Below are 26,114 nucleotides of genomic sequence, written 5' to 3' on the forward strand. Positions count from 1 at the left end.
TTCCAAGAAATATTTCTTTATTGCCATTGTACTCCAAAATAAAACTTCAGTTTACAAACTGGAAAATATATATACACACATATAAATATATATATATATGTATGGCATGAATATTAACCCTTTCAAGTTTGTAAAAAGTCATCTTATTATGTTGCGATTGTTAAATAGTTTGTATGCAACATATAGAGAAATGACTGTACACATTCTATCCAACCAAATACACAGAGTGGCATTGAAAATAACACACCTTAGTTCATCAATAGTCCAATTCCATCATGAAACATAAAAGGAGTGCACACAGCTCAGTCAGATATTTCTTTATAGGAACAACTAGATAGAAGATACAATTTGGGGGATAGTGTATAAAAATCCATGGTCAGAGAACATCAGTCCTGATCTTCCTCTGGCTGTGGAACTTGATGGCATCATTACCTGAAGCAAGAACCCTTACAAATGACATAAGGAGATCAGCTAGAGTGGCACTCGAGGTGTGCCATTAGGAGTGGCCCTCTTGGCTTTCTGTATCTGGTTCTGATTCTTCCGTGCCTTCACTACTTTCATTCTTACTTCAAATACTTCATGTATAGCCTTTCGGAAACAATGGAAGTTGTAGTCTATCAGTCCTAAAGAAATAACAAAACAAAACCACAAGAAAGGGAACTTTTAAAAATTTTATAAACAAATTATTCTCTTCCAAATTGTATATTAGCTTACACTATTCACTTAACTGATCCCTGAGTTCTGTAGCAACATTAACTTAATTGTATACAGAATATAGAAGACCATACAGTGATCTCTTTTTAGTAGTCTTTATTGGACATAAACAAAGGAGACAAAGAAAAACAGAGGTACAAAAACAAACTATAGGGTGTGATCCTTTAGTTGCTTATCCAGTAACTTTAATAGTCTCACCTTTTGAGCTCAGTAGTACCTTGAAGACCAACAAGATTCCCAAGGTATAAGCTTTTCAGAGTTATCAGTTGCTATAAAAGAGAGTTTTGACTTTTGAAAGCATATGCCCTGGAAATCTTGTTGGTCTTTAAGGTACTTTGTCGTTCAGTCGCACAGTCGAGTCCGACTCTTTGCAACCCCATGGACAAAGTCATGCCAGGCCCTCCTGTCTTCTACCATCCTCTGAAGTCTGCTTAAATTCGTGTTAGTTACATCGATAACACTGTCCAGCCATCTCATCTTTTGCTGTCCCCTTCTTCTTTTGCCTTCTGTCTTTCCCAGCATCAGGGTCTTCTCCAGTGAGTGCTCCCTTCTCATTTGGTGACCAAAGTATTTGAGCTTCAGCTTCAGCATCTGACCTTCCAGGGAACAGTCAGGGTTGATTTCCCTTAGGATTGACTGATTTGATCACTTCTTGCAGTCCAAGGGACTCTCAAGATTCTTCTCCAGCACCACAGCTCGAAAGCATCTAAGATACTACTGGACTCAAATCTTGCTTTCCTACTGCAGACCAACACAACTACTCCCTTGAACAGTCTCACCTTCGAGCATCTGGTACTTAAGGACTCTGGCAGACTGGAAAAGGAATGCATCTCAGTAGCACAGTGTCTAAAGAACAAATGATTTTGGATGACTTTAGTACAACCAAGTCTACTGTAATAAAGCCAAGTGACAAAGGGGAAGCAATGGTCATTCAAGACCCTACAGAGTACATATAGGAGGTGAGCTAGATGGTATCTGATAATGCTCTAAAATCCATCCCCCCCCCAAAATCTTTTTGGTCTTTTAGATGTTACTAGACTTGAATCTAGCTGTTCTACTGCAGACCAACATGGATACCCTCAAACTACCTATACAGCAGGGTGGAGAGAGAACTTAGCGATACATCCTTTTATAGACCCATAGAACAGGACCTTACAAATCACATTCTTTCAATTATTAAAATGGTTGTTTACAAAGGTCTTGTGTTAAGTTATATTGAGGAATCTGTTTCTTTCTTCTCGATCAAGGAATTTTCTAGGATTCTCATGATATGTATGCTGCCCAGGATTCATAAGCTTGATAAGCCTCCTCCTCCAGACGACCAACTGTTTCTGGATCCAATTCTATACTTGAGCCTTTGGCCAAATCTTTGGAATATCACCTTAGATCTTTTGCCCCTACTATGAGGGTTTTTTTATTAAGGACACCACTGATTTTATTTCAAAAGCAGAAGGTAAGCCCTTTGGCAATGATAACCTTTTGGCCACACTTGATGTAAAAGAATTATACATGAACCAACCACACCAGGCTTTTTCTGTAGCTGAATTCTTCCTCAAGAAAAAAGAGAATTATAACACAACTGATGCTGTGTTGGAAAATTATTATTTTCACTTTGGAGATGTTTTGGTCCTATAAAATCCAAGGGGTAGTCATGGATAGTGCAGTTGCACCCATGGTTGTTAATCTAGCTGTAATTTTGAGGAAACATCAACCTTTCAGTTCTCTTCTTCCTTCCTGACTCACTTAAGGTTGTACTTTAGGTATATCAACAATATTTTTGTCATCTTTAGGGGTAGCAATGTTTTCCTTGATTTTGTGGAACTGCTTAATGCTTTCTATTCTTCTATTAAATGTTCCCATTGTTTGGATATCACTGAGGTAGCCTTTTTTAAAGAGCAGATATCCCAACAGGATAGGTGAAGGGTAGCAGGTTCTCTTCTGGCAAGAGAGCATGCCCGTGTCCTTTGATGTACCCTGTGGTCCATTCTTACCAGCCAAGTGCAACATACTCAAGGCTGCCATGGGGTTGGAAGGTAAAGGTAGGATTGCCTCCATCTGGGTGAGGCTTGGAGGGATCTTGGAATTACAAATGGTTCTCAGGCTACAGAGGTTAGGTCCCTTGGAGAAGAGGGGTGTGCTTTGGAGGGTGGCCTCTACAGCATTATAGTCCACTGAGGTCCCTTTCCTCCTCTGGCTCCACCTCCAAATCTCCAGGCATTTTCCAATCTGAAGTTCACAATCCTAGGTCAAGGGCCTACCCTACAGCTATTGCCTCCAATGCTCTGCTTGTCCAGACAAGACTGGAATGACTGAGGAACTGCTCGGCCTGAGCACAGAATCCCTGTGGCTTTTCCCACTTCTCCTTTAAAGGAAAACCTGGGGGGGTGTCAGCTTTGTGGGCAGCAGAGTCCATCCCAACATGGTCAGAAGCAAAGGTGCAGGCCCCCCCCTGAAGAAACAAGAGGCAATAAATCAAAAAGGCTGTTGAAGAAATGAAATCATTGTATTGAGCCACTGCTGCTGAAGAAACAGAATCCCTGCTCTCAGTGGTGAAATCAGTGGTGTCCTTAATAACAAGCACAGCCATTCAACCTATCTGGTTAGCCAAGATTGGGAGAGAGGCACCCCTCACTAGGAGTCATCAAAAAAGGCTAGCAACTCTGTCTGTCTTTACGGAACAGCTTTTTCCCATTGGCGACAACTGCTGTAACTGGATAGCTAGAGAAAACTGCACTTCTCAGAGAGATACAGGCAGATGAGTCCAAGCCAGCAAGTGAATCCAACAAGCCAACGTATCACTATGTGACACAAATAATTATGAATGGGATAAAAACTAAGAAGCATTTTGGATATTACAATGTTGTATCTAACTAAAGTAATTAAAAAGTTAAATACCTTTTCTCTCAAAGCTCTCTTCTCTGACAAAACAAACAAGAGCGAGGAACTTTGTCACTTCCTTTAAATACAGGACAGTAGTATTGTTTAGTTTTATTATTGCTGTTGATTCTTTGTCATATGGGGTTCCTCCACCATCTTCTTTAAGCCTAAACAGGAATAGTTTGGGGCAGGAATAGTGGGGAGTGAAGATTGGGGAAAAGTCACATCATTTACCTCTTCCAGAGTAAAAGATCTTATTTCCATTCTGAAGACTATATACAATTAAGAATCGGGTGCTTGTATCAAAACTAGCTTTGCAATGTATTGTAGAAAAAATTGTTATAGCACCATGAACAGAGATAAGCTGTTTACATTATGTTCTGGAAGTGTACCATTCTGTTACTATTTCTAGCCAGGGCAACTCCGATGAACAGAAGACAATGATAAGTCAATTTCCATCCATAACATGTTATGTCAGTGGCAGACAAGCTCACTCATTCAGACCACTTTTACATGTAGTTCAATACAGTACTCATAGGTAAAATAAGATGACTGCAGTTTCTCTTCCCAAATCTCAGCCACTTCAACTGCAAGCAACAACTGTGTTGCAAGATGTCAAAGATGTCACTGCTTCTTTATATGGGGAGTGATTAAAATGGGGAAATTGCTGCCAGAAGTAGCGATGACCACAAAAATAGATAGTTTTACATGGGGATTAGAAAGATTCAAGGGGTACATGCTCACCCCACTTCTTGGACCTTCCCAACATATGGCTCAGTACTTCTCAAATCTAATAAGCCCATATCAATGCCGAGCTTTTATGTTGGCCAGACTCAACATATTTCCATTGTCTGTGGTCTCTGGTAGATATAAGGGTATCCCTTACAAACAGAGACAGTGCAAATGTGGTAGAGAACCTGACTCTATACGGGACATTACTAGACTGCCCATTACTTTCCCAGCACCAACGGCGCCTGATCAAACCTCTCTTCTTAACCCTCAATTTGGTGACAAGCAAAAGGATAGAGTTTTTGTTGGCTGACAAATGTCCCTCAATTACTGAGCAGGTTGCAGAATTTCTGGCCCTAGCAGTGCATGAGAAAGAAATTAAAAATGGAGTCAGGTAGGGAAATACCTTGCCCCACTTTTCTTAGTTAAGTTTTGCATATAACCTTGTATTCCCATGCTGGTTGGGCTTGCAAATTACTGTGGTTTGTATGTCCAATTTTGAAGTTCCTTTGGACCTTGTTTTTCTTTTCTGTTATGCCGATAAAGGTTATGTCTGTCTGTAGATTCATGGAGGATAGGTCTGTAAGTGGCTACGAGCCATGATGACTGAAGGAAACCTCCACCAGAGGCAGTCAACCTCTGAATTCCGGTGCCAGGAGGCAACATCATGGGGAAGGTCTCATGCCTTGTTGTTGACCCTGCAGAGAAACTTATTGGACACTGTGTGAGACAAGATACTGGACTAGATGGATTACTGGTCTGATTCAGCAAGACTCTTATGTTCACTGGTTACTAGGAAGATGGTAGAGCTACAACAGAGATTCCAAAGGTGCAAGGAAACCTTATTTAGAATATCCCACTAAGTCAACAAGTGGCACAGGCAACCAGAATCTGTGGGTTTCCTGGAAAGAAGCATGACAGCCTATGGAATAGTCAGTGCCCATACTATTGTTTGCCTATGCTATACCTGCAAAACCACATCAAGGCATATATACTGAGGTACACAAAAGAAAGATGTGATCTTTCAGTTTGGATTTTTGTAGTGAGTCTTTCTCTACCTCAGTATTCTACTCAATCAGCCCAGTTCGAAGCACTCAAGTGTTTTGATGAATATGAGTTTGATGAGAGACTGACAAGTGGATACAGTACATGGCACAGGAACACTTTACTTACCCATAGATGCAGGAAATGTCAATAACAACATCTATCATATCACAGCTGAGCTCATAAGTTTGCATGTCCACTGGGGTGCTGTCTGTTGCAATATAAATTTTACTGACTACATCAAAGAGAAAGGCTTTCTCGATCCCAGAATTCTGAAAACAAATAGGATGAACATAAACCTTGTTAGCAGGAACCTAACATTTAGACAATAAAGACTACTTTCTTTTCTTCCAGGCATGTTGACAGTGGGCAGACACTGGTGAAAGATACTAAGTAGAAGTGATTCCTTCAATATACAGTTACTTTCAAGCAATAATTATAACATACAAACCAGAGGTCACAAGATAGATCAGGGTGTACTACTTCATACTAATTCATCTAGACCTCACTCATTTCAGCATGCACCAGGTTTAACGATTTGAACCAGCTCAGTTTCATAACAGAAGTGAACCAAGTGGAGAGAAAAATTCTTCAAGGTGGTACAGCAAAGTAAGGATTGGGAGGAAGAGTATCTAGCTCTGTTAATATGCACACTCCATTGTCTATTTAAAACCAAAGTTATCTCCTATTTTCACTTCACATGTGAACAGGAGGACCCAAATCAATAGAGATGCCTCTGTCACCGCTAGCTTGATCCTTAGTCCCATTGTACACTTAACTCCCATTGATATCACTGCAACTAAGTCATGACTGACTTTTACTAGACTGTCTGCAATCTACATAGGTGAAATTTCAACAACCAGCTTCATAGCCTATGTGCCAAAACCATCTATATAACGGGCATTCTTTTTCAAATGAGTTAAATCACTAACTCCACTTTTGCTTAGGGTGGCACTGTAAGTATGTGGATGTTGTGGCTTGGATCAACCAGAAATTTCCCCCTCCTGGTGAAGACCAAAATGCCCCACAAAAAGTTGCTCCTGGGGGATGGGAGATTTGCAGGAACACCATGCAGTGGGGCAGGGCATGTTTGGGAAATCAGTGAAAATCCTTCCATCTGTGGAAATCCTCCAATGAATCCAAGACATACATCCACATGACTGAACTGATTTTCTTAGCATTTATTCTCAAGCCACTGGAGTAGCCCCAACAATTGCAATATATTTTTTAAAGGTAAAAAAACAGTTGTTTTTTCACCTTTTACATGCATATAAAAAAGTATTTACCGAGATAAAGATGTTAAGCAGATTCTCCAATGTGGGAAGCTGAGGGATCAGTTTCTGTACCACTTTGCTAAATGCTTCAAATATAGAATGGTCGTATATACTTGTTAAATAAAAGCTGGGAAAGGAAATAGCATTATTAATTAATTTGTTAATGCATAGGTACAGAAACTCCTTTTTAAAAACCTAGTATAGTGATAAAATGACAGAAAGTAATACTTCATTAATTCTTTGTTAAATCCTACTTATCAATACCAAGAAGCCAGACACAAACTGAATACAAGATTTTAAGTGATTTTTAAAAATCCCTTCCCAGTTGCTAACCCTTTCTTTTTATTTCCATCAACTGCATTTTTAATATTGAGGGCTACCAACACCAGGACTCGTGTTCATTCTGGACTGTAACACTCCCAGAAGAGGTATTTATTTTGCCACTTGGCATATCTCTGCAATAAATGACAAAATTATACTCAAGATTCTTCCTAAGCCATGCATATTAAGAGGACTGATGTGATTAAGACAAAGCATTTTCAAGCCTCTAATAATATGATTACTAGTACATACAACTAAATATTTTAAGATTCCTTATACTGGCACAGAAAATACCAAAATAAAAGCCATGTTGGAAAACAACCTTGAACAAAACAGGGTTTTCTAGTTAACTTGATAATTATTTTTCCAATGTGCATCATTGCTATCAACTGTTGTTTGCTAAGAACTTACAAGAACTTGGCATGATTACTGGCTTTAATGATGTACAATATATATATGGTGCTTGTAACTTTATTTCACGGGCTGTACAAATTGCTACCATCTGCTCACCTCAAGTGGATTTTTTCCAGTCCAGCATCTGCAAGATCATCATTTGCCCTCTGGTGAATGTCTCTTTGTGTTTCAATCTTGTGATCATCAGACAAACCATCTACTTTATGAATAAATATTTCAAAGTTTATGTCTGGATTGACTTTATATGCTCTTGTCACAGTCAGATGCAGTCTAGCCAATGCTTCCATATAGTCATCCTACAAACAGAAATACATCAAATAAACCTTTGATTTTATAAACTAACAAGGAATTTAAATATTTCAACTTTTCACACTTTTATGTTATCACTGTAAAATACCTTTTACAAATGCCCATGCTTCAGCATACAGGTAAGTTCCTACAGAACGACTCTGCTAATGGTACAGCTTTCCTCCTCTACAAAAAGATTTGTCATTGGAGAACAGCTTCTTGTACCTGCAAAAGTCTCCCTGCACCAGATTAAAACTGCAGCATTATAAAATTTCATCCTACAGATCTCTTCTATCTTTCATTATTTTTAAGCAGAGCATGCTATTAAGAAATGCTGTGATTGGTGTTCTCGGATGGCTGTTCTCAACATCTCACCAATCACTGAATGGAACTATATAGTTAACATAACCATGTTGCACAGCACTTGTCAGACTGTAATACTTCAGGTAAGAGTTCCTCCTCACAACTTTCTGCACACAGAAAAAGGACAAGAACTCTAGCTGTATTTCTCCTACTGATCTATACTTGCCATGTTAAATAGCACATACCAGCAAGAGCCATCCCATGATTCTGCTGATCATGCAGCTAAGCTTGAAATCAGGCTTCTCAGTTAGAAGTTTGCTACCATTGTAGTAAGCTTACCACTGTTGGCAATTCTGTATCATCATCTACATTTTAAAAAGTTGACAGTGAGTGAAAAAACAGCTTCCCCATAGTGTCCTTAAATTTTCTCACTTTTCTGCTTAAATTATGGGGTTCAACTACCATACACAAGCACACAAAACTATCTCTCATAGAATCAGACCATGGTTCATCAAGGTCAGCAGGGCTTTTTTTGAGCAGGAATGCAGTTCCGGCTGGTTTGGTGTCAGGGGGTGTGGTCTAATATGCAAAGGAGTTACTGCTGGGCTTTTTCTTCAAAAATCCCTATGTGAAGCAATGGTGATGTCAGGGGGTGTGGCCTAATATGCAGATGAGTTCCTGCTGAGCTTGTTCTACCAAAAAAGCCCTGAAGGTCAGTATTACCTTCTACTATAGGCAGTGGATGTCCAGGGCCTCAGGCACAGGTCTATCACATCACCTGCTACCTGACCTTTTAAACTAGAGATGCGTGGGATTGAGCCACAGGCCTTCTGAATACAAATCAGATGTTCTGTCATTACAGTTGCTACTTATCCAGTTCCGGCAGGCCACTTCCTTACAATTCTCCTTCTCTCCTGCCACTGCTCAGTGGAGTGGCAGGAGGGCAGGAATTGGAAGGAGGGAATGACATCAATCTACACTTGGATGTCACTTCCTTTTTTGGAACAGGAAGTGATGACTCAAATCTCCATCCCCAATGCTGCTAGGGATTGCTGGCCAAGGGTTACTGCCACTCCCAAAGATGACAATTTCTTTCCTGTTCTTATGTGATGAATATAATATTCAATTTACTAAAATTATCAATCTTGAAACTATTAAAAAAGAATTTTTCAACAATATAAACTTTCTATTCTTATTGTTTTATTCCTACAATTATTTATTGTAAAAACATTCAACTATACATATAGTTCCCAAAAGAATATCATGACTCTGTCTACATCAGGGGTGTAAAACCGTCCCACTCAGGGCTTTGATCAGGCCCACAGGGGTCTTTTGAAAAAGTTTATAACTCCACTACCTGGCATTGTATTTTTTGACACTCATTGCTCGGTCCCACAAAGCCCCATTTGTGTCAGATCTGGCCTCCTAACAAATAAGTTTTGATACCCCTGGTCTACAACGAAACAAGAAAAGCTTGTACAGATTCATACTCACATTAAAAAAACACAGATGAAAGCATACTATGGAAAAAGATGGCAAACAACATAAATTGAATAAAATTCTCTTTTAATTTACTGTGCAGATTGTGTGCTTTCACAGAAAGTTACTGGGGAAGGAAGAAGGGCAAAAACAAACAAACAAAAAACACCCCAGCCATTGTAATATTTTCCCTTACCTGAGAATCAATAACAAATATCAGTGCTCCAGTGCCTCGGAATATCATCTCATAGTCAAAGGTTGGATCAAAAAAGTCAATTTGCCCAGGAAAGTCCCATATTTGAAAGTTTACAAAGGAGCTATTGGAAACATCCTCTCTGCAGATCTTGTTAGTACTCTCCAAGAAAAGAGTTTCATTTGGTGACATCTTATGAAACACAACTTTCTGAATGGAAGATTTTCCACTTCTCCTCAGTCCCATAAGCAGGATTCTTGGTTTGACTTCAGTACTGAAGGGATCGTTGAAATCTAGAACTGAACGGAACAATTACCTGGTGAATGCATACTTAGCTAATAAAAATATGTGTATTCATCATGCATCTCAATTCTTATGCACTTATTTAGAAGCAATATTTTTAAATTTCATTTGAACCTATTCCCATGTGAGGCTGTCTTTTCCAGTTTGTGAATTCCTCCTTTTACTGTACTTAAGATATTAATGTTAATTGATCATCTAATTATTACCTGACCTCATTATTTTTAAAGCACCATGTGCTGATTAAAAAAAAGTCAAAGAATAACTAATTTAGATGACTGTTTACACATTATGATTACACAGTTTCATAATGTTTATTAACTTTAGAATGCTATTATTTTATAGGACTGTAGGTTTTAATCACTACATTGATCTACTAAAGCATTAGTTGATTAAGTAAGGAGTATATTTTGAGGCTATTTTGGTTCTGGTTTGTTACTACAACAGGAAATGAAACTGGTCTTCCCTTTCAACAATGAATGGTAGGGTTGCCAGGTCTGTGTTAGAAAACAAGACTTTGGGAGTGGATCCAGGAGAAGGCAGGCTTTGGGAAGCGGAAGGGCTTCAGAATGACAGAATACCATAGTCCACCCTTCAAAGCAGCCATTTTATCCAGGGGAGCTGATCTCTGCCAGCTGGAGATCAGTTGTAAAAGCGGGAGATCTCCAAGCCCCATCTGAGCCCTGAGCCCATTAGGGGAGGGCGGGATATAAATCTGATAAAATAAAATAAATAAATAAATCTGAAGGCTGCCAATCCTAAAAATTGGTATACTTTGTTTAATACATTATAATGTCTCATATCTTTCAACACCTCAAAAGGGTACCTATGCTAAAGATTTTGATAATACATCACCTAAATGTGATGGCTAATTAACAAGTGAGGTACATAGGCAAATTGCTAATTAAATTTTATTTAAGTCAGTTGTCAGCTCTATCCTGTATTATATCAGACATTACAAGTAGAAAACAGAAAAGGGTACTATTTAAAATGCAAAAGGAAACCCTTACTAAAAATAATGTTATTGTTCTTGAGTTATAAAGAAATACATCTAAAAGTATATTGTGCAGGATCCAAACCCCATTTTCTGCACAGTTCAAGAGGAGACTATTTTTGCCAATTCTGCTTTCCCACTTGTGGTCCTTTGGATCCAATGCATTCTCTTGGAGCTGAAGATACAATTTTAACACCTGTGATTTCAGCCTCCACCCCATCTTTTTAGAACAGCAACTGGAATATGTATACTTTCCAGGCACACGGATTTTACTACAAGAATTAAGGGAATTGAAACCTTTATACAACTCTGGGCAGCTGCTTGCTTGCTGCTGACTGGTCACTCACAAGAGGCTTACAGCAAGGGGGTAATACCCTGATCCTATACACATGACTTTGGAAGAGACTGCCAGTACATTACGTTAAACTTACTGCTCAGTTATGCCTAGTCCTCACAAACAGATCAGGTGACAAGCCTATGTCTAGACTGTACCACTTCAAACAAAAGTTGAAGGAGTTTCAATGTGAGTTTCAAGTGGTATAGTCTAAACCCGGGTATTATTTTTAGTATCCTTTTATAACATGAGAAACAGTTCTACCCAGGTTTTTTTTTTTAATTTAAACTTCCCTCAGCAGCAAATTTGGAAAGCAGAAATAAACACAGTTTATTTTCTTTAAATATTTGCATTATTATAGAACAATTTAACTAGTTACATGAAATTCCCAAACATTCATAGTATCTTTCATGCACAGTCAGTACCTTAACATTACATGACACAATAACAGCTGAGCATCACTTTGTTCATGAGTTTAGGGCCCCAATTATATAGTATTAACCCAAAATAAGACAGTAACTCAGTGGTACCTTAAAGCCTAATTAAATTTATTCCATCATACTTTTTATATAGAGAGCTCGCTTCATTACATAAATTGCAAACTATGAATTATGAACCAAGAATCACTGGATTATATGGGTTTGGGTTTTGCTTTCTAAAATTTCTGAATAGCCCTGAAGAATACTCAGGAAAATGATGATACATGCCACTTCACAAACTTTTCCAAATAAGTTCAAGGTTAAGTTTGAACTGTGACAAAGAAGTTTGTTCACAGTTCACTTCTTTCACAGGGTCAAGCCTACATTTACTTTCAAGCCAATGGATTTAGGAGGGTATAACTCTTCCTGGGATGAGTTTGTAACTTGATTCTATACCCCAGGGGTGGCCAACGGTAGCTCTCCAGATGTTTTTGCCTACAATTCCCATCAGCCCCAGCCAGCATAACCAATGGCTGGGGCTGATGGGAGTTGTAGGCAAAAACATCTGGAGAGCTACTGTTGGCCACCCCTGCGTACATCATACGTTAATCATTAAAAATAAGACTATGCCTGCGATTGCACACACTAAACAATGCACTTTCAATGCACTTTCCAACTGGGTTTTGCTGTGTGAACTGGTTAGAAAGTGCATTGAAAGTGGATTGAAAGTGCATTATTTAGTGTGTGATCGCAGCCTATATCTCAATAATTGAATATGAAATCAAGTTCATCTTTTTAAAGCAGTGAGATGAAAAGTACAAATATTTGTGCACATGTCTAGTATTGGAAGAAAGACTCCTGCAAACGTTCACATATATCTGTTGTACTGAATTGTTCACTATAAGCATAAGCTGAAGCATCTTCCCAGTTTTGCAGAAAGGGAAGCTTGCATTTGCACCTTTCCTCTACATACAAAAGGAAAGTGAAGAATGAACACAGATCTGTACCACTTTAACAGAAAAGAAGTACCGTACACACCTCTTGCGCCTATAATCAGGGAACAAAAATAGGGAAAGCTCAAGTCATGCTGCCCAAAAATCAACCATTTTAGGGATTTACTTTCAAGAGGAATATTGGAGGGGATCATTCCATGTTAAATGCTAAAACAAACTGTAAGTGGGATGTTAGTAACACTTGAAGATCTTTGGGGATGGAATCAATATGGCTACAACCTAAGGATGAAGCATACTTTCAAGAACATGTTGAGCCCTGATTGGAAGTACATTTGATTCCAAGAAGCATACCATTGGTTCTGCTCTCTGTTTGTATCCTTTTTAAAACCATTATTCAAGTTTCTCTCTTTTAAAAAGGCAATATCCTTGAATATAAACCCAAATTTCCCCCAGCTGCCTCCTGTGGCAGACTCTGGCTATGCTTGAGTTTGAATATTAATACTGGGGAAAGTTAGTGGGTTTTTCCTTTACTCTTTTACCCAAGCACCAAAAAGCATTTAATAGCCAGAGAGGTTAAGTTTTCAGACATCCTCATTTTCTTATTTATAATCAGATGTGGTGGTTGTGGCACATGGAATTTTAGAGGCTTTGGCCCATGCACTCGATACAGGAAGAACATCCTACTTAAAAGAGTGCTGGCATCTACTTTTGTAAAACACTCTGTACACCTCTAGTGCCTACTCTTCTGTTGTATTGCTATACCACCCCCTGCACTCAGTAGGAATACAATTCAGAAAGAACTGGACTATGAACTATTTTCATACCATTGAATCAGTTTGGAAAAGGAACTAGAAATATGGGACTGTAAACATGCCAACTGAATCATGGTATAAAACATCTCATGGAAAAGGGAATCTGTTTCTGGTTCTATGCAGATAAGAAAATACTCCCCCCTCCTTGAGAAATTAAAAAGGCTGTTTTAAAAGAGTAAGTGCTAATGAAAAAATTGAGGGGGCATCTGAAATGGTATTTTTGCTTGCAAATGCAACACGTCAACTGTGCAAACTTGATCGAGATTACCTTTGTGTATTAAATACCAGCAATAGCATTAAATTAATCACACTGATGAACAACACATTAAATAAGGTCACACTCAAGACATTTTCAATTCAATTTTCAAGGTTGGGATTTTTATTTATTTCTGCTCTGTAAAAAGCAACAGGGTGTTATCCAAAGAAAAGTAATTCATTCTGTACAGAAAGTAACAGGTGCTATATGAGGTACTCTTTTTAATAATCATGTATAATATACTTTCTCTATACCATCATATTGGTGCACAGGCACTCAATGAAAACTATAAAGACAGATACTGGAGCAGAGCCTGGTAATATGGGGACTGACATTCACAGCTGCGAAGGAACTCCAAATACAGAACCCTCTACAGCTGTTGCCTTTTATGGGCCTAAAATCTGCCTTCTTTGCTTCCTTAGAACTCCAGGGTCACAAAAGGCATCCACTTTATTCTACATAGTGAATACCTGTTCACAACAATCATAGGAAGCATTTCTTGATTTCTCTCCAGATATTATTTCAAAGACATTAATACTGTCCTTCTCTTCTTCCTCTCAAGTGGTGCTCAATCACTTTTATATGAATCTAAACTATTTTTCTCCCCAGTCTAGATCACTTTTCATTGGCATTTGTCTTGCTGATCCTTTCCCTTTCCCGCTTCATATACCAAATACAGTCTTAAGTACTAATAAACTGAGTAGCCACAGATTATTATTTCTATATATGTTTCTTATGCTGGCATGGTGTTTTCCTATTGATCATACCCCACTGTCATATTAACATTTTCTCCCTCCACCCCCATTTTCTTCCTGATTTGGAAGTATTAAATGTCTAACTTTCTCCTCCAGGATCTTCAATCAGTCAGATGCACAATACTAGACTGCCTACAAAGCTAAATATTGCATTACTCAGAGGCAGCTACTGCTTCACCTTGTATATTCAAGGCACAAATGCTAACTGGATTCCATTTTTAAGAAAGCAGAAGATTCTGACTAGAAAGCCTGTTTCCCCCAAGAACTCAGAAGTGTAGGAGCTGATTGTGAATGTTCAATAGCAAGGAAAAGGCTGCACGTGCTCTATTACTTCTGATAGTTTGGGACTGGGTCCTGGCATTGAAAACAGACTCTTCAGCCTAATTCAAAGCAAACCTTGCACATATACTGCCAGGCAGTCTTTATTAAAGCTGCTAGGGTGGACATGTGGCCCAAGAGCCAGAACCGGCCCGTCCGAGGCTCTTATCTGTCCCACAAGCGACTGGGGAGAAATCAGTCCAAACATGGACTGGAAGGACCTATATTGTGGTATTATAACCCCTGCTGAGGTTCCTCCCTTCCCCAAATGCAGGCCCTCCCCAGGGTCTTCCCCCAGATCTCCAAGAATTGCCCAATCCAGATTGGGAACCATAAGTGGTGAGGAGGGTTGGTTTGGCCCCAACCTCTGCTGAGAAGGGGTATGGACCACAGCCAGTGATAAAATATCTCCAGTACCTGGCATTATATTTTATGGCACACATGGCATGACCTGACAAAGTGACATTTATGTCAGATCTGGCCCTCATAACAAATAAGTATGACATCTCTGGGCTAGGGGTTCAAAAAAGATTACACTTCAAATTTCCTCTAGGTAGCTCAAAGCAAGGCCTTTTTCTTACACGTATGGCTCTCGCCCTCTGCCATATTGGTCTAACCTTGGACCAATTTCTCTGTGACAGCAATGAGGCAAAAGATCTACAGGAGTCACGCAGATCTGTGCTTAAACTGGGCTGCTATCTGTGCAAAGCTAAGGCCCCAGAGCAACACCCACCCAGGCTACTAGCTTCTGGCATGCTAACTTAGCACAACACATAACAATCTAACTTAAACAAGAAGCTATGTGATGGCTAAGTGCAAACACTACACTTAAATTAGCCCTTTCAAGGATATTAAAAAATTTACTGAGGTAATACCATACTGTAAAAGCACGAGGTGTTTTAATAATACCATAAAACACCCAACAAATTCCAGTCCAATAGGTCCCTGGCAGAAAATGCAACACAGTTTGGTTAGTTGGACCTCTTGTGAGACTTGTAAGCCTTCAGTATTTCTGCCCCTATGACTAACCCTGACTTAAATAGTCCAGGCTACCCAATCTAGTCAGTTGACTGCTAAGCAGGGTTGGCCCTGATTAGTGTTTGGCTGGGATACTACCAAGAATACCAGAGTTAGTACACAGAGGCAGACAATGGCAAACCACCCTGAACACCTTCTTGCCTTGAAACCTCCACAGGGTCACCATAACGTAGCTGTGACTTGAAGGTTTTTTGGGGGGGAGGGGAGAGAAAGAGACTAACCCACAGGGGTGGAATTCTAGCAGGAGCTCCTTTGCCTATTAGGCCACACACCCCTGATGTAGCCAATCCTCCAAGAGCTTACAAAAAAGAGCCTTGTAATTTCTTGGAGGATGTGTGGCCTAATAGGCAAAGGAGCTCCTGCTAGAATTCCACCCCTGCTAACCCATATATAGGGCTTTGGCCTAATGCTTTTCAGAACATCTGCAACCATTTCCCAACATTCACTTCTCTTCTTACTCATCCTAACATCACTAAAGACTGCTCATGACCCATCTCCCATCCCTAATCTTATCCACTCACTAAACTCTTTACTGATTCTCATCAGCTACCTCTCTCTCTTGCCCCTTCTAGATTCTCCACCTCCACCAGCCCACAGACCCCCATATGCATCCATAGTCTCACCTCCTAATTTCTTTGTCAGAACACACACTCAATACACCACCCACCCCCAAACCAACATTTTCCTATATTCTTCTTTCCCCACTAGTGCTGCTCAATAGGTGAAATTTCTCTTAAACACAGTTAGAATTGATGTACAAGGCTATTTGCATCTGGAAAGATTCAGGGATTCCAGAACTAACTTGAGCATCGCAGTAGCAATTCCTAGTGTGCCCAACAACTATGAAGCAAAAGGATGAATAGGAAAATGTGCTAGTGTCCTCTCCATCCCTGCAGCTGTTGCCTCAGCTCAAACTGCAATAAAAGTAGTGTTGCCAACCTCCAAGTGGTGGTTGGAGATCTCTTGGTGGAATTACTACTGATTTCCAAGCAACAGAGCTCAGTTCCCCTGGAGGAAATGGCAGCTTTTAAGGGTAAACTCTATGAATTTATATCCCCGCTGAGTTCCCTCCCCTCCCCGGATTCTGCCTTCCCCTGGCTCTATCTCCGACTCTCCAGGAATTTCCCAAGCCAGAGCTGGTGGCTACCCTTGATAAAGAAGCCTTCTGGTCCTGTAATAGTCGCTCTTCCATATAGCAGCATCCTGTGAGGGGCAGTTTATGTGCCCCAAAATCACTGCTGCCTGAGAAAGAGGGGGGATGAACGACGGAAGGGTTATCTGTGCTCACACATACCCCATTTCAAGGCTGTCTGAGAAAAAGAATTCTAAAGCTCTGATGATTTTATGCATGGCTAATCTGACAACAGTGTTCTCAGCAACGCACCCCTCCCCGGTTCCTTCACTTCGCTCTCCCAATTCCTGACCACTCAAGTACGGTACTCCCCAGGGCCCAGACCGCAGATAGATCCCCCCCCTCCCCGCGCCGCCGCTTAGTCAAGCATTCGTAACTGCTGGGGGCTCAATTTGGCTTCGCTCTTCGCCCACTCCACCTCACCCCGCCCCAAAACAATGGAACTGGCAGGGCAGTCACGAGGCTTCCCTCTTCCTCCTCGCTTCTCCTGTGCAGCAGCGGCGGCGGCGGCGGCCACTTACATGCCTCATCCCCGCCACTCTCTGGGTCACCGTCTGAGAAGGATTCAGCTCGGTCTCCATAGTCTCCTAGTCCAACTATTTCATCCTCTTCTTCTTCCTCCTCGTCCTCCTCTTCTTCATCTTCCTCTTCTCCGCCGCCGTCCTCTTCCTGCTCCTTCAGCTTTCCCGGCACCTGGCTCATCCTGCTCCTCTGAAGAGCAGGCAATCCTAGGAAAGTCTCCTACTGCCCCTGAATTTCTTCCACGAATATGCGCCCCCCCCCCCCTTGGGACTTCCACGCAAACGGCTTCCTTTTCTTCTTCCTCCTCCTTCGCCTCCCCCTACTCCCCGCAGTTCTTAAAGGAAAGTCAGCCAAGGCCCCAGCGTCCCTCCCAGAGGAGAAAAACTGCGTGACCCAAGTCACCTGACACACACACAGAGAAACACACTCACATAGTGAGTAACATAATAGTATGCATAGAGAAGCGAGAATCCTGGCACTGAAGGGAGCGGACTTGCTCGCGTACGCTCGGGGGTTTTGTTTTGTTTTTGCACAAACCGCGTGCCACACGAGGGAGGGGGTCACCGCTAGATTTGCAGAATAAAAAGGATGATTTTAAATCTCCCCCAAAGGTACCTTCTCCCCCATACGCATGCTGCCTAGTAATGGGGGGGGGAGTCTCTGTTACATGAACAAAGGCAATGGGAATTAATATAGTATGGGGGGAGGGCTCATTTAATTTAAGTAGTTGTGCAAAAATGAAAATTTTGGCAGATGTCCCACTGTAGAACCGTGATATGACAAGCTGCACGCCAACCTAATTTCTCCCTTCAAAGCCACTATTAAAAGTTTAGGAGGCCTCTCTCTTCTTGTATCATTTAAGTATTTTAACAGATACTAAGTACTAAACCCTAACTATGGTCAACTCGCAAGCATATCAGGGAGTGGAATATTTTGGATAAATTTCAGATTTTATACAGCTTTTCTGCCAAAACTGATTCTCAAAGCAGCCTGAATACCAATGAATACAAACTTCCATACCGGTATTCTGGGGGGAGCCCAGTTAGGATGGATCCAGGCATTTGGGGGGGGGGGGGGGGCTTGCTATTTTTTTGCTTTCCTGTGGCCCCACCCATGGAAGCTAGAGGAGGAGAACTCCAGCACAATTTATATTGCAATCATATTTATATTAATTTAGACAAAAGTATAAGCTTTTGTGTGCGTGCATACTTCTTCAGATAGATACAGTGTGCATGCACACATAAGCTTATACCTTGAATAAAATTTTGGTGCTCCTAAAGGTGCCACTAGATTCAAACTTTGTTCTGCGGCTTCAGACCAACACAGCTACCCACTTGAATCTTTATTCAATGGGATAAAATTCACCTGGACACAGAAGGCTGAATAGGCATGCTTATATTTTACATTAGAATTTATTCCAAAATACATTTTCATAGCTTAGGGCCTATTTCCTCAGACACAATGCAGCAGGTCCCCACTAGGAAGATATTTCTATATTTATTTCATGTATATCCTGCCTTTCTTTGGGCCAGGGGGGGGGGCAGAGCAGGTTACTTCAGTCTCCTCTCCCCTGTTTTACCATCACAGCAACTCTGTAAGGTAGGCAAAACTGAGAATGTGTGACTGGCCCAAGCTTCCAAGGCAGGGCGGGGGGTGGGGGCTGTGTCTTCAGGATTCTAGTCAAACACTCTAGCCACTCTCCTACACTGGCAGTCACCATACTGTATATGAGTATGAACAAAACAGCAACATGGTCAAGGAAGTTCAGGGTGAAATATAATTATGTATAATTCAAATAAAGCACAGAGGCAATCAACAATAGCAGTAGGCCATTGGTCTAGATTCGATAAGCTAGTTAACAGGTTTTAAAGCATGATGTAATAGTTTTAAATACCTTCTCTCAACTGGAAATAATGAAGGATAGGGGCATCTTCTTTTGAGGCCCACAGAATTTGACCTCCTGATCCAGTCCTTTTGAACCTTAGAGGGTGTTTTGAGGAGAGGCATTGGATGCTATGCTGCAGATTTGGTGGCTCAACCTCTAAAAACAGCCCCCCTCCCCGAGCCCCAGATACCTGCTGATCAATTCTCCATTATACCCTATGGGAATTGGTCTCCATAGGGAATAATGGAGTACTCAGCACACATCCCCCCGCCTGCTTTCTGATGACCCTGAAGTGTGAGGGCCTCCAAACCGGGGGATCCCCTGCCCCCAACTGGGGATTAGCAACCCTATGTGCAACTGTTCTTAGAGTCTATAAACAGATGCATGCATGCACACACACAAACACATGTAGATAATGCTTGCATTTTGCTTTAGTACATACATGATCCTAGCTCCTCCTCCCTGAAATTGCTCTGACTGAAATATGTGAGAAGGCAACAGGGCTATCACACCCAGCATTCCACCTCAGGTGCAATTTAGTTTTTCAGGAAAAGGATTAATCTTTCTTTGCAAACTCTTCTACTGATCAGCATGTGCATGTCAATTTCAACTTTTTGGGTGGTATGGAAGTAGTTTAAGCATGTGGAGATACCATTTGGGTTCCCCATTTTGAAGAAGTGGTATATAGATAAATGTCCAGTTTTCTGCTTTTGCTACACATTGTGGTGCCTTAGAGACAGGACCGGATCTACATGTTTCTTGAGGGGGGGGGGGGCAAAATTAAAAAATGACGCCCCCTTTTGGGCCATTCTATATTATGGTCCCATAGAATACAATGGACTGCATACCCAATTTGGCGCCCCCCCTCCATCGGTGCCTGGGGCAAGCACCCCCCCTGCCCCCCGTAGATCTGGCCTTTCTTAGAGACTATGCATGTACTCAGTTTAGGGCTTTGACTCTTTTAAAGTATCCTAACATCAGCCATGTCTGAGAATCATTATATATGGAATCATTATATATGGCAGTAAATTCTGCAAGCATAGATCTATGTTTCTTCTGATAACTGGAAGTGTTTCTTCTCCCTCATAAAATTCACACAGCTCTGCATGATGCTTCTCATGTACCTCAGCTGCAATATGATGCTGGAATGCTGGTTTCCATTATAAAGGAAACTTTAGGCTCCCTGAGGTTTTTTTGATAATTGGGAGTGAAATAGCTGTTTTCAGATTTTGTCTAGTAATCAGTGGGTCTTGGGCTATGGATGTATGAAAATTCAGCTTTTTAGGTTATCTGGAAATTCCTGGATTTCAGGGTGCATACTCAGGTCCCCCCCCCCCCCCGCCCACTTTGATGGAGAGAAAGCTGTGGTTGAGGTGGCATTTCTCACGGAGTGTGCTGTGATGCCTGCTGGAGCTAGAATTTTGCTTGCCTTGTAGGCAAGGGAGACACACTGCTGAATGGCATAGCTGATGGCCGATCAGGACATCTTCTTCCCCTTATTTTGGGCTGTTAATGAAATTAAAACAGAGTCCATCTTTCTGATGTTCTCTGTACATTGGAGGTAGATTCTGAGATCCCTCCAGAAGTCAAATGAGTGCTACTTTCTCTCTCTTTGGGATGGGTAGGATGCAAGCAGAAAGATGGGAGATTAATCTTTTGATTCCTGTGGAAATTTGAGCTCACCATGGGAATACAGGTGGGGTCCAGCTGGAGCACCACTTTTGGAAGATACATAGGCCTTTCCAGGGCTGGCACTGCCACTAGGCAAACGAGGCAATTGCCTAGGGCGCTGGCCTTCTGGGGATGCCAAATTAGGTGCCCCCCATGTGACTTGGTGATGTTATCAGTGCAGGGGGGGCACCAGAAGATAGCCTTGCCTAGGGTCCCAGATAGTCTAGGGCTGGCTCTGGGCCTTTCCTGGCTAATAAGGCTGCCAGTTCTGATACTCTCCTAGCTGAAGTCACTGCAGTAAGGAAAAAGGTCATGATGTGGAGCTATTTAAGGGGAATCTCCCTTAAGGATTCAAAAGGAGGCTTAGTGAGAGCCAAAAGATCTATGTGCAGGCTCCATGAGGGGAATCTGTGGACCACAGAAGGGTTGATCTGCATGACCCATTGAGGAAGCATATGACATGAGGATGTCTGGGTTAGAAATGGGCACAAGCTGAACCACAAAGCAAAATTTGTCATGAATTTTGCCCAGCCTGTGGTTCATGATGTTCATGATGAGTCTACCATCACAAACTTCCACGAGCTTTTAAAGCAGTTTGTGGGGGTTCATGAATAGAGCGAAAGCAGGAGTTTTAAGGGACTCCCACATTTTCTGTTCCCCATGAAAGCCACAAAAACAGCTGAATGGCGACTTCCGGGATTTGGAAAATGCTGAGCTGACCTGCCTCTCTAAGGGGGGCAGACTGGAGCTTCTGTTCAGGGTAGTAAAGGGCAAACTTTTGCCTTCTGCCTACTTTTCTCAGTGAAAGATTAGTCCAAGATATGCACAGGAAACTTTGAGGTGATTTACCTTAGCTAAAAGGGAGTCCTGGGGGGGCTCCTTTGAGGGATCCCTGGAGAAGAGTTGCATATTCATCATCTGCAGAAGCTTACAGAGTCATTTATTTGACATAAGCTTGACAAGATCCTAATTTCTTTGAGACTGCGAAACATCTGATGCTGTATGAGACCAGTGTTGATCTGGTTAACCTTAGAAAAAGGTACTGATTGCTATCTACCATTCCGGGACTATTTTAAAGCAAATAAAATAATATTAGAAGGTGGGAAAGAGAAAGTTTGAAAGCTTGGAAGAAGAAGAGGAGAAGGGGTGAATTTTGGACTTTGTTAAATTAAGGACAGTGTTAAAAATTGGAAAGGAATTTATTGTTTTGTCTACCTGCGGTCGTGGAGTGAAAGCACCATCATCAGAGATCTGCAGTTTCTACAGTCAACACAGGAAATACATCCAGTATCGTAGACTTTGTTACCAGTGAGAATGTGACTTGGAAGCTGCAGAGACTTTTCTGTTGGGATTACAAATGGAAACATTTCCAAAAGAAGATAGAACTATAATTTGGTACTTGCTTTCAGCTGCTAGGACATTATATGTGCAGTTATGGAAGCAAGAAAAAATACCAGAAAAATGGGATTGGATTGTAAAAGTTATGAAATGGAGTGAGATGGACAAATTAATAAGAACTTTAAGATTTTAAAAGGGAGTGGAAAAAATTTAGAAGTTATGTAGAAGATGAGTGGAAAGTAAAAGGACATTGGACAATTTTTGATAATGATTAAACTTTAAAAGAAAGAAGAATATTAATTTTAGTTCTTAGGAATTAAAGGTACCTTTTAATGTTAGTGTTTTGAGTAAATAACACTGGCCGGGGTCAAGTAATGGGGGGATGGGTGAGTAGAAAGTAGCATATCTAATTTACCATTTTTGGGTAAAATTATCGAGAGGGCAGTGGCGTTACAGCTACAGAGATTTCTAGATGACGCTTCTGTCCTAGACCCGTGCCAGTCTGGTTTCCGGCCAGGCCATGGGACGGAGACGGTCCTGGTCGCCTTGGTAGATGACCTCCAGTGGCAACTGGATCGAGGCGGTGTGGCAGTGCTGATGTTACTAGATCTGTCGGCTGCATTTGATACGGTCAACCATCAGTTGCTGATCCACCGCCTCGCCGACATAGGGGTTAGGGCCGGGGGTTGGCCTTACAATGGCTCTCCTCCTTCCTCATGGGTCGGGGACAAAGGGTGACGATTGGGGGTGAACGATCCCAGAGGCGCACACTAGATTGTGGGGTGCCTCAGGGAGCAGTTCTCTCCCCGATGTTATTCAACATCTATATGCGCCCCTTTGCCCAGATTGCCCGGAGGTTTGGGCTGGGTTGTCATCAATATGCAGATGACACCCAACTCTATCTGCTAATGGACAGCCAGCCCACCTCCGCCCCGGGGAACCTGGACCGGGCCCTACAGGCTGTTGCAACGTGGCTTAGGCTGAGCGGGCTGAAGTTGAACCCAGCGAAGACAGAGGTTCTCTGTGTGGGCTGTGGCACTCTGGGGAAGGAAATATCTCTCCCGACCTTTGACGGTGCGCCGCTGAAGGCGGCGCAGCGGGTAAAGAGTTTGGGTGTCTTACTGGAGCCTTTACTATCAATGGAGGCCCAGATAACAGCCACTGCCAAGTCAGCATTTTTCCATCTGAGGCGGGCGAGGCAGCTGGCCCCTTTCCTAGAGCGTCAGGACCTAGCAACGGTGATCCATGCGACGGTCACCTCAAGATTGGACTACTGTAACGCCCTCTACATGGGGCTGCCTCTGTGCCGGACCCGGAAGTTACAGCTAGTGCAGAATGCAGCGGCCAGGCTGTTGCTTGGTCTCCCAAGATGGGAGCATATACGGCCGGGGCTACGCGGACTGCACTGGCTGCCGATTGTATACCGGGTCCAGTACAAAGTGCTGGTCATTACCTTTAAAGCCCTATATGGCCGAGGACCGACCTACCTGAGGGACCGTCTCTCCCCGTACGAGCTCCAGAGAGCACTGAGGTCAGTAGGAAAAAACAGATTGACTACCCCTGGGCCAAAAGAAATTAAACTCCAGAATACCCGCACACGGGCCTTTTCTTCCACGGCCCCATACCTTTGGAATCAGCTCCCAGAGGAGGTGCGGGCCCTGCGGAACCTTGATCAGTTCCGCAGGGCCTGCAAGACCACCCTCTTTAAACTGGCGTTTATGAATAGCTGAACTATAAGTGCATAACAAAGAAACATCAAAATAGTCCAGTTCGGAGATCCGCCATCAATACCAACTGACAGGCATAGCGTCAAATGATAATATTACGGTTAGAGTTAATTTAATGCTATTAGATTAGTAACGGTTTTTAATTAATGTATTAATTGGTTTTAAGGTTAATTTAATGTTTTATTAATGTATTGCTATTTTCTGTTGTTGTTAGCCGCCCTGAGCCTGCTTGGCGGGGGAGGGCGGGATATAAATAAAATTTTACTTTACTTTACTTACTTACTTACATATGGGATAGATGAAAAGAAGTTATTAATGGAAATTGTTGAATAAACAATTTTATTAGTAACATATGGTAGTAGAACTATAACTACAACTTATAAAAAGCTTAATATATATTAAGAAAAAGACCATCATTCTACCCCACATCTTACTTTCTCCCACCCCTCCCCCAATTACTTGACCCCCGCCAGTGTTATTTTCTTTAAAAAAACAGATATTAAAGGTACCCTTAACTATCAAGAAAAAAAACGAAACAAAAAAGAAACATAGGGAAGAAGAACCCCCTTCAAGAATTGTATTGTTATCTTAAAAATCTTAATCCTCAAAAATTGTCCAATGTCCTTTTATTTTCCACTCTTTCTCTACATATCTTCTGAATTTCTTCCACTCTTGGTTAAAAAGTTCTAAATCACAGTCTCTTAATTTTCTTGTTAATTTGTCCATTTCACTCCATGACATAACTTTCATAATCCAGTCCCATTTTTCTGGTATTTTTTCTTGCTTCCACAACTGCGCATACAATGTCCTAGCAGCTGAGAGCAAGTACCATATTAATGTTCTATCTTCTTTTGGAAATTTTTCCATTTGTAATCCCAGCAGAAAAGTCTCTGCCTCTTTATTGAATTCATATCCCAGGATCTTAGATATCTCTTGTTGAATCATTTGCCAAAACATTTTAGCTCTTTCACAAGTCCACCACATATGGTAGAAAGAACCTTCATGCTTTTTACATTTCCAGCACCTATCTGGCATCTTATTGTTCATCTTTGCTAATTTTTTTGGAGTCATATACCATCTATACATCATCTTAAAACAGTTCTCTTTAATACTATGACATGTTGCGAGTTTCATGGAATTTTTCCACAGATATTCCCAAGATTCCATCTTTATTTCTTTATTTACATTAATTGCCCATTTTATCATTTGAGATTTCACTACTTCATCTTCTGTAGCCCATTGTAAAAGTAATTTGTACACTTTTGAAATTAATTTCTCATTATCTCCAAGCAGAACTCTTTCCATTTCTGTTTGTTCTTTCCTTATTCCTTCAGCTTTGATATCATTCTCCATCAAACTTTTTATTTGTTGCATTTGAAACCAATCATATTTATAGTTTAGTTCTTCTGCAGTTTTCAATTCTATTTTCCCGCTTTGTATTTTTAGTAACTGGTTGTATGATAGTTGTTTTTCCTTGACTGTTTTGGCCGTTAACTTTATCACTTCAGCCGGCACTATCCATAAAGGTCTCCTCTCATCACCATATTTCTTGTACTTTATCCACACATTTAATAAGCTACTCCTTATATAATGGTGAGAGAAAAGACCGTCCATCTTCTTTTTTCCATAGTACAAATATGCATGCCAGCCGAATTTTTTTCCATGGCCTTCTAACATTAGAAGTTTTTTATTTAATAACGTTATCCATTCTTTTAACCATACTAAACAAATTGCTTCATGATACAGTTTCAAATCTGGTAATTGGAATCCACCTCTCTCTTTCGCATCTATCAGGACTTTCATTTTAATTCTAGGTTTCCTCCCGGCCCACACGAATTCCGAAATTTTTCTTCGCCATTTATCAAATTGCTTAGCATCTTTCACAATGGGGATGGTTTGAAACAGATACATAATCCTTGGTAAAATATTCATTTTTACTGCAGCTATTCTACCCAACAGTGACAAATTGAGCTTGTTCCACTTTAGCATATCTTCTTCTATTTTACGCCATAGCTTTTCATAAT

At 41.2% G+C, this 26,114-nt stretch overlaps 1 protein-coding gene across 1 annotated transcript; it reads right to left on the bottom strand.

Moving 5' to 3' along the window:
* Positions 1-17,850, bottom strand: RRAGD (Ras related GTP binding D). Its single transcript, XM_060237069.1, has 7 exons — positions 17,469-17,850; positions 9,640-9,935; positions 7,470-7,669; positions 6,651-6,765; positions 5,494-5,636; positions 3,610-3,758; positions 1-623 (listed from the first exon to the last, which is right to left on the bottom strand). Exons 1-7 carry the CDS (start codon positions 17,647-17,649, stop codon positions 472-474), a joined length of 1,236 nt encoding a protein of 411 aa, XP_060093052.1. The 5' UTR covers positions 17,650-17,850; the 3' UTR covers positions 1-471.
* Between the last annotated feature and the right edge of the window lie 8,264 nt (positions 17,851-26,114).

This window comes from Heteronotia binoei, chromosome 1, assembly GCF_032191835.1.
Source record: "Heteronotia binoei isolate CCM8104 ecotype False Entrance Well chromosome 1, APGP_CSIRO_Hbin_v1, whole genome shotgun sequence".
In the NCBI taxonomy this organism is placed as follows: domain Eukaryota; kingdom Metazoa; phylum Chordata; class Lepidosauria; order Squamata; family Gekkonidae; genus Heteronotia; species Heteronotia binoei.

Coding starts and splice junctions, on each gene's coding strand:
- RRAGD (XM_060237069.1), bottom strand. CDS start 17,649: ATGAGCCAGGTGCCGGGAAAGCTGAAGGAGCAGGAAGAGGACGGCGGC. Junction 9,936..17,468: donor GAGTGGCGGGGATGAGGCAT/GTAAGTGGCCGC, acceptor TGTTCCGTTCAG/TTCTAGATTTCAACGATCCC. Junction 5,637..6,650: donor TGCTTAACATCTTTATCTCG/GTAAATACTTTT, acceptor ATTTGTTTTCAG/AATTCTGGGATCGAGAAAGC.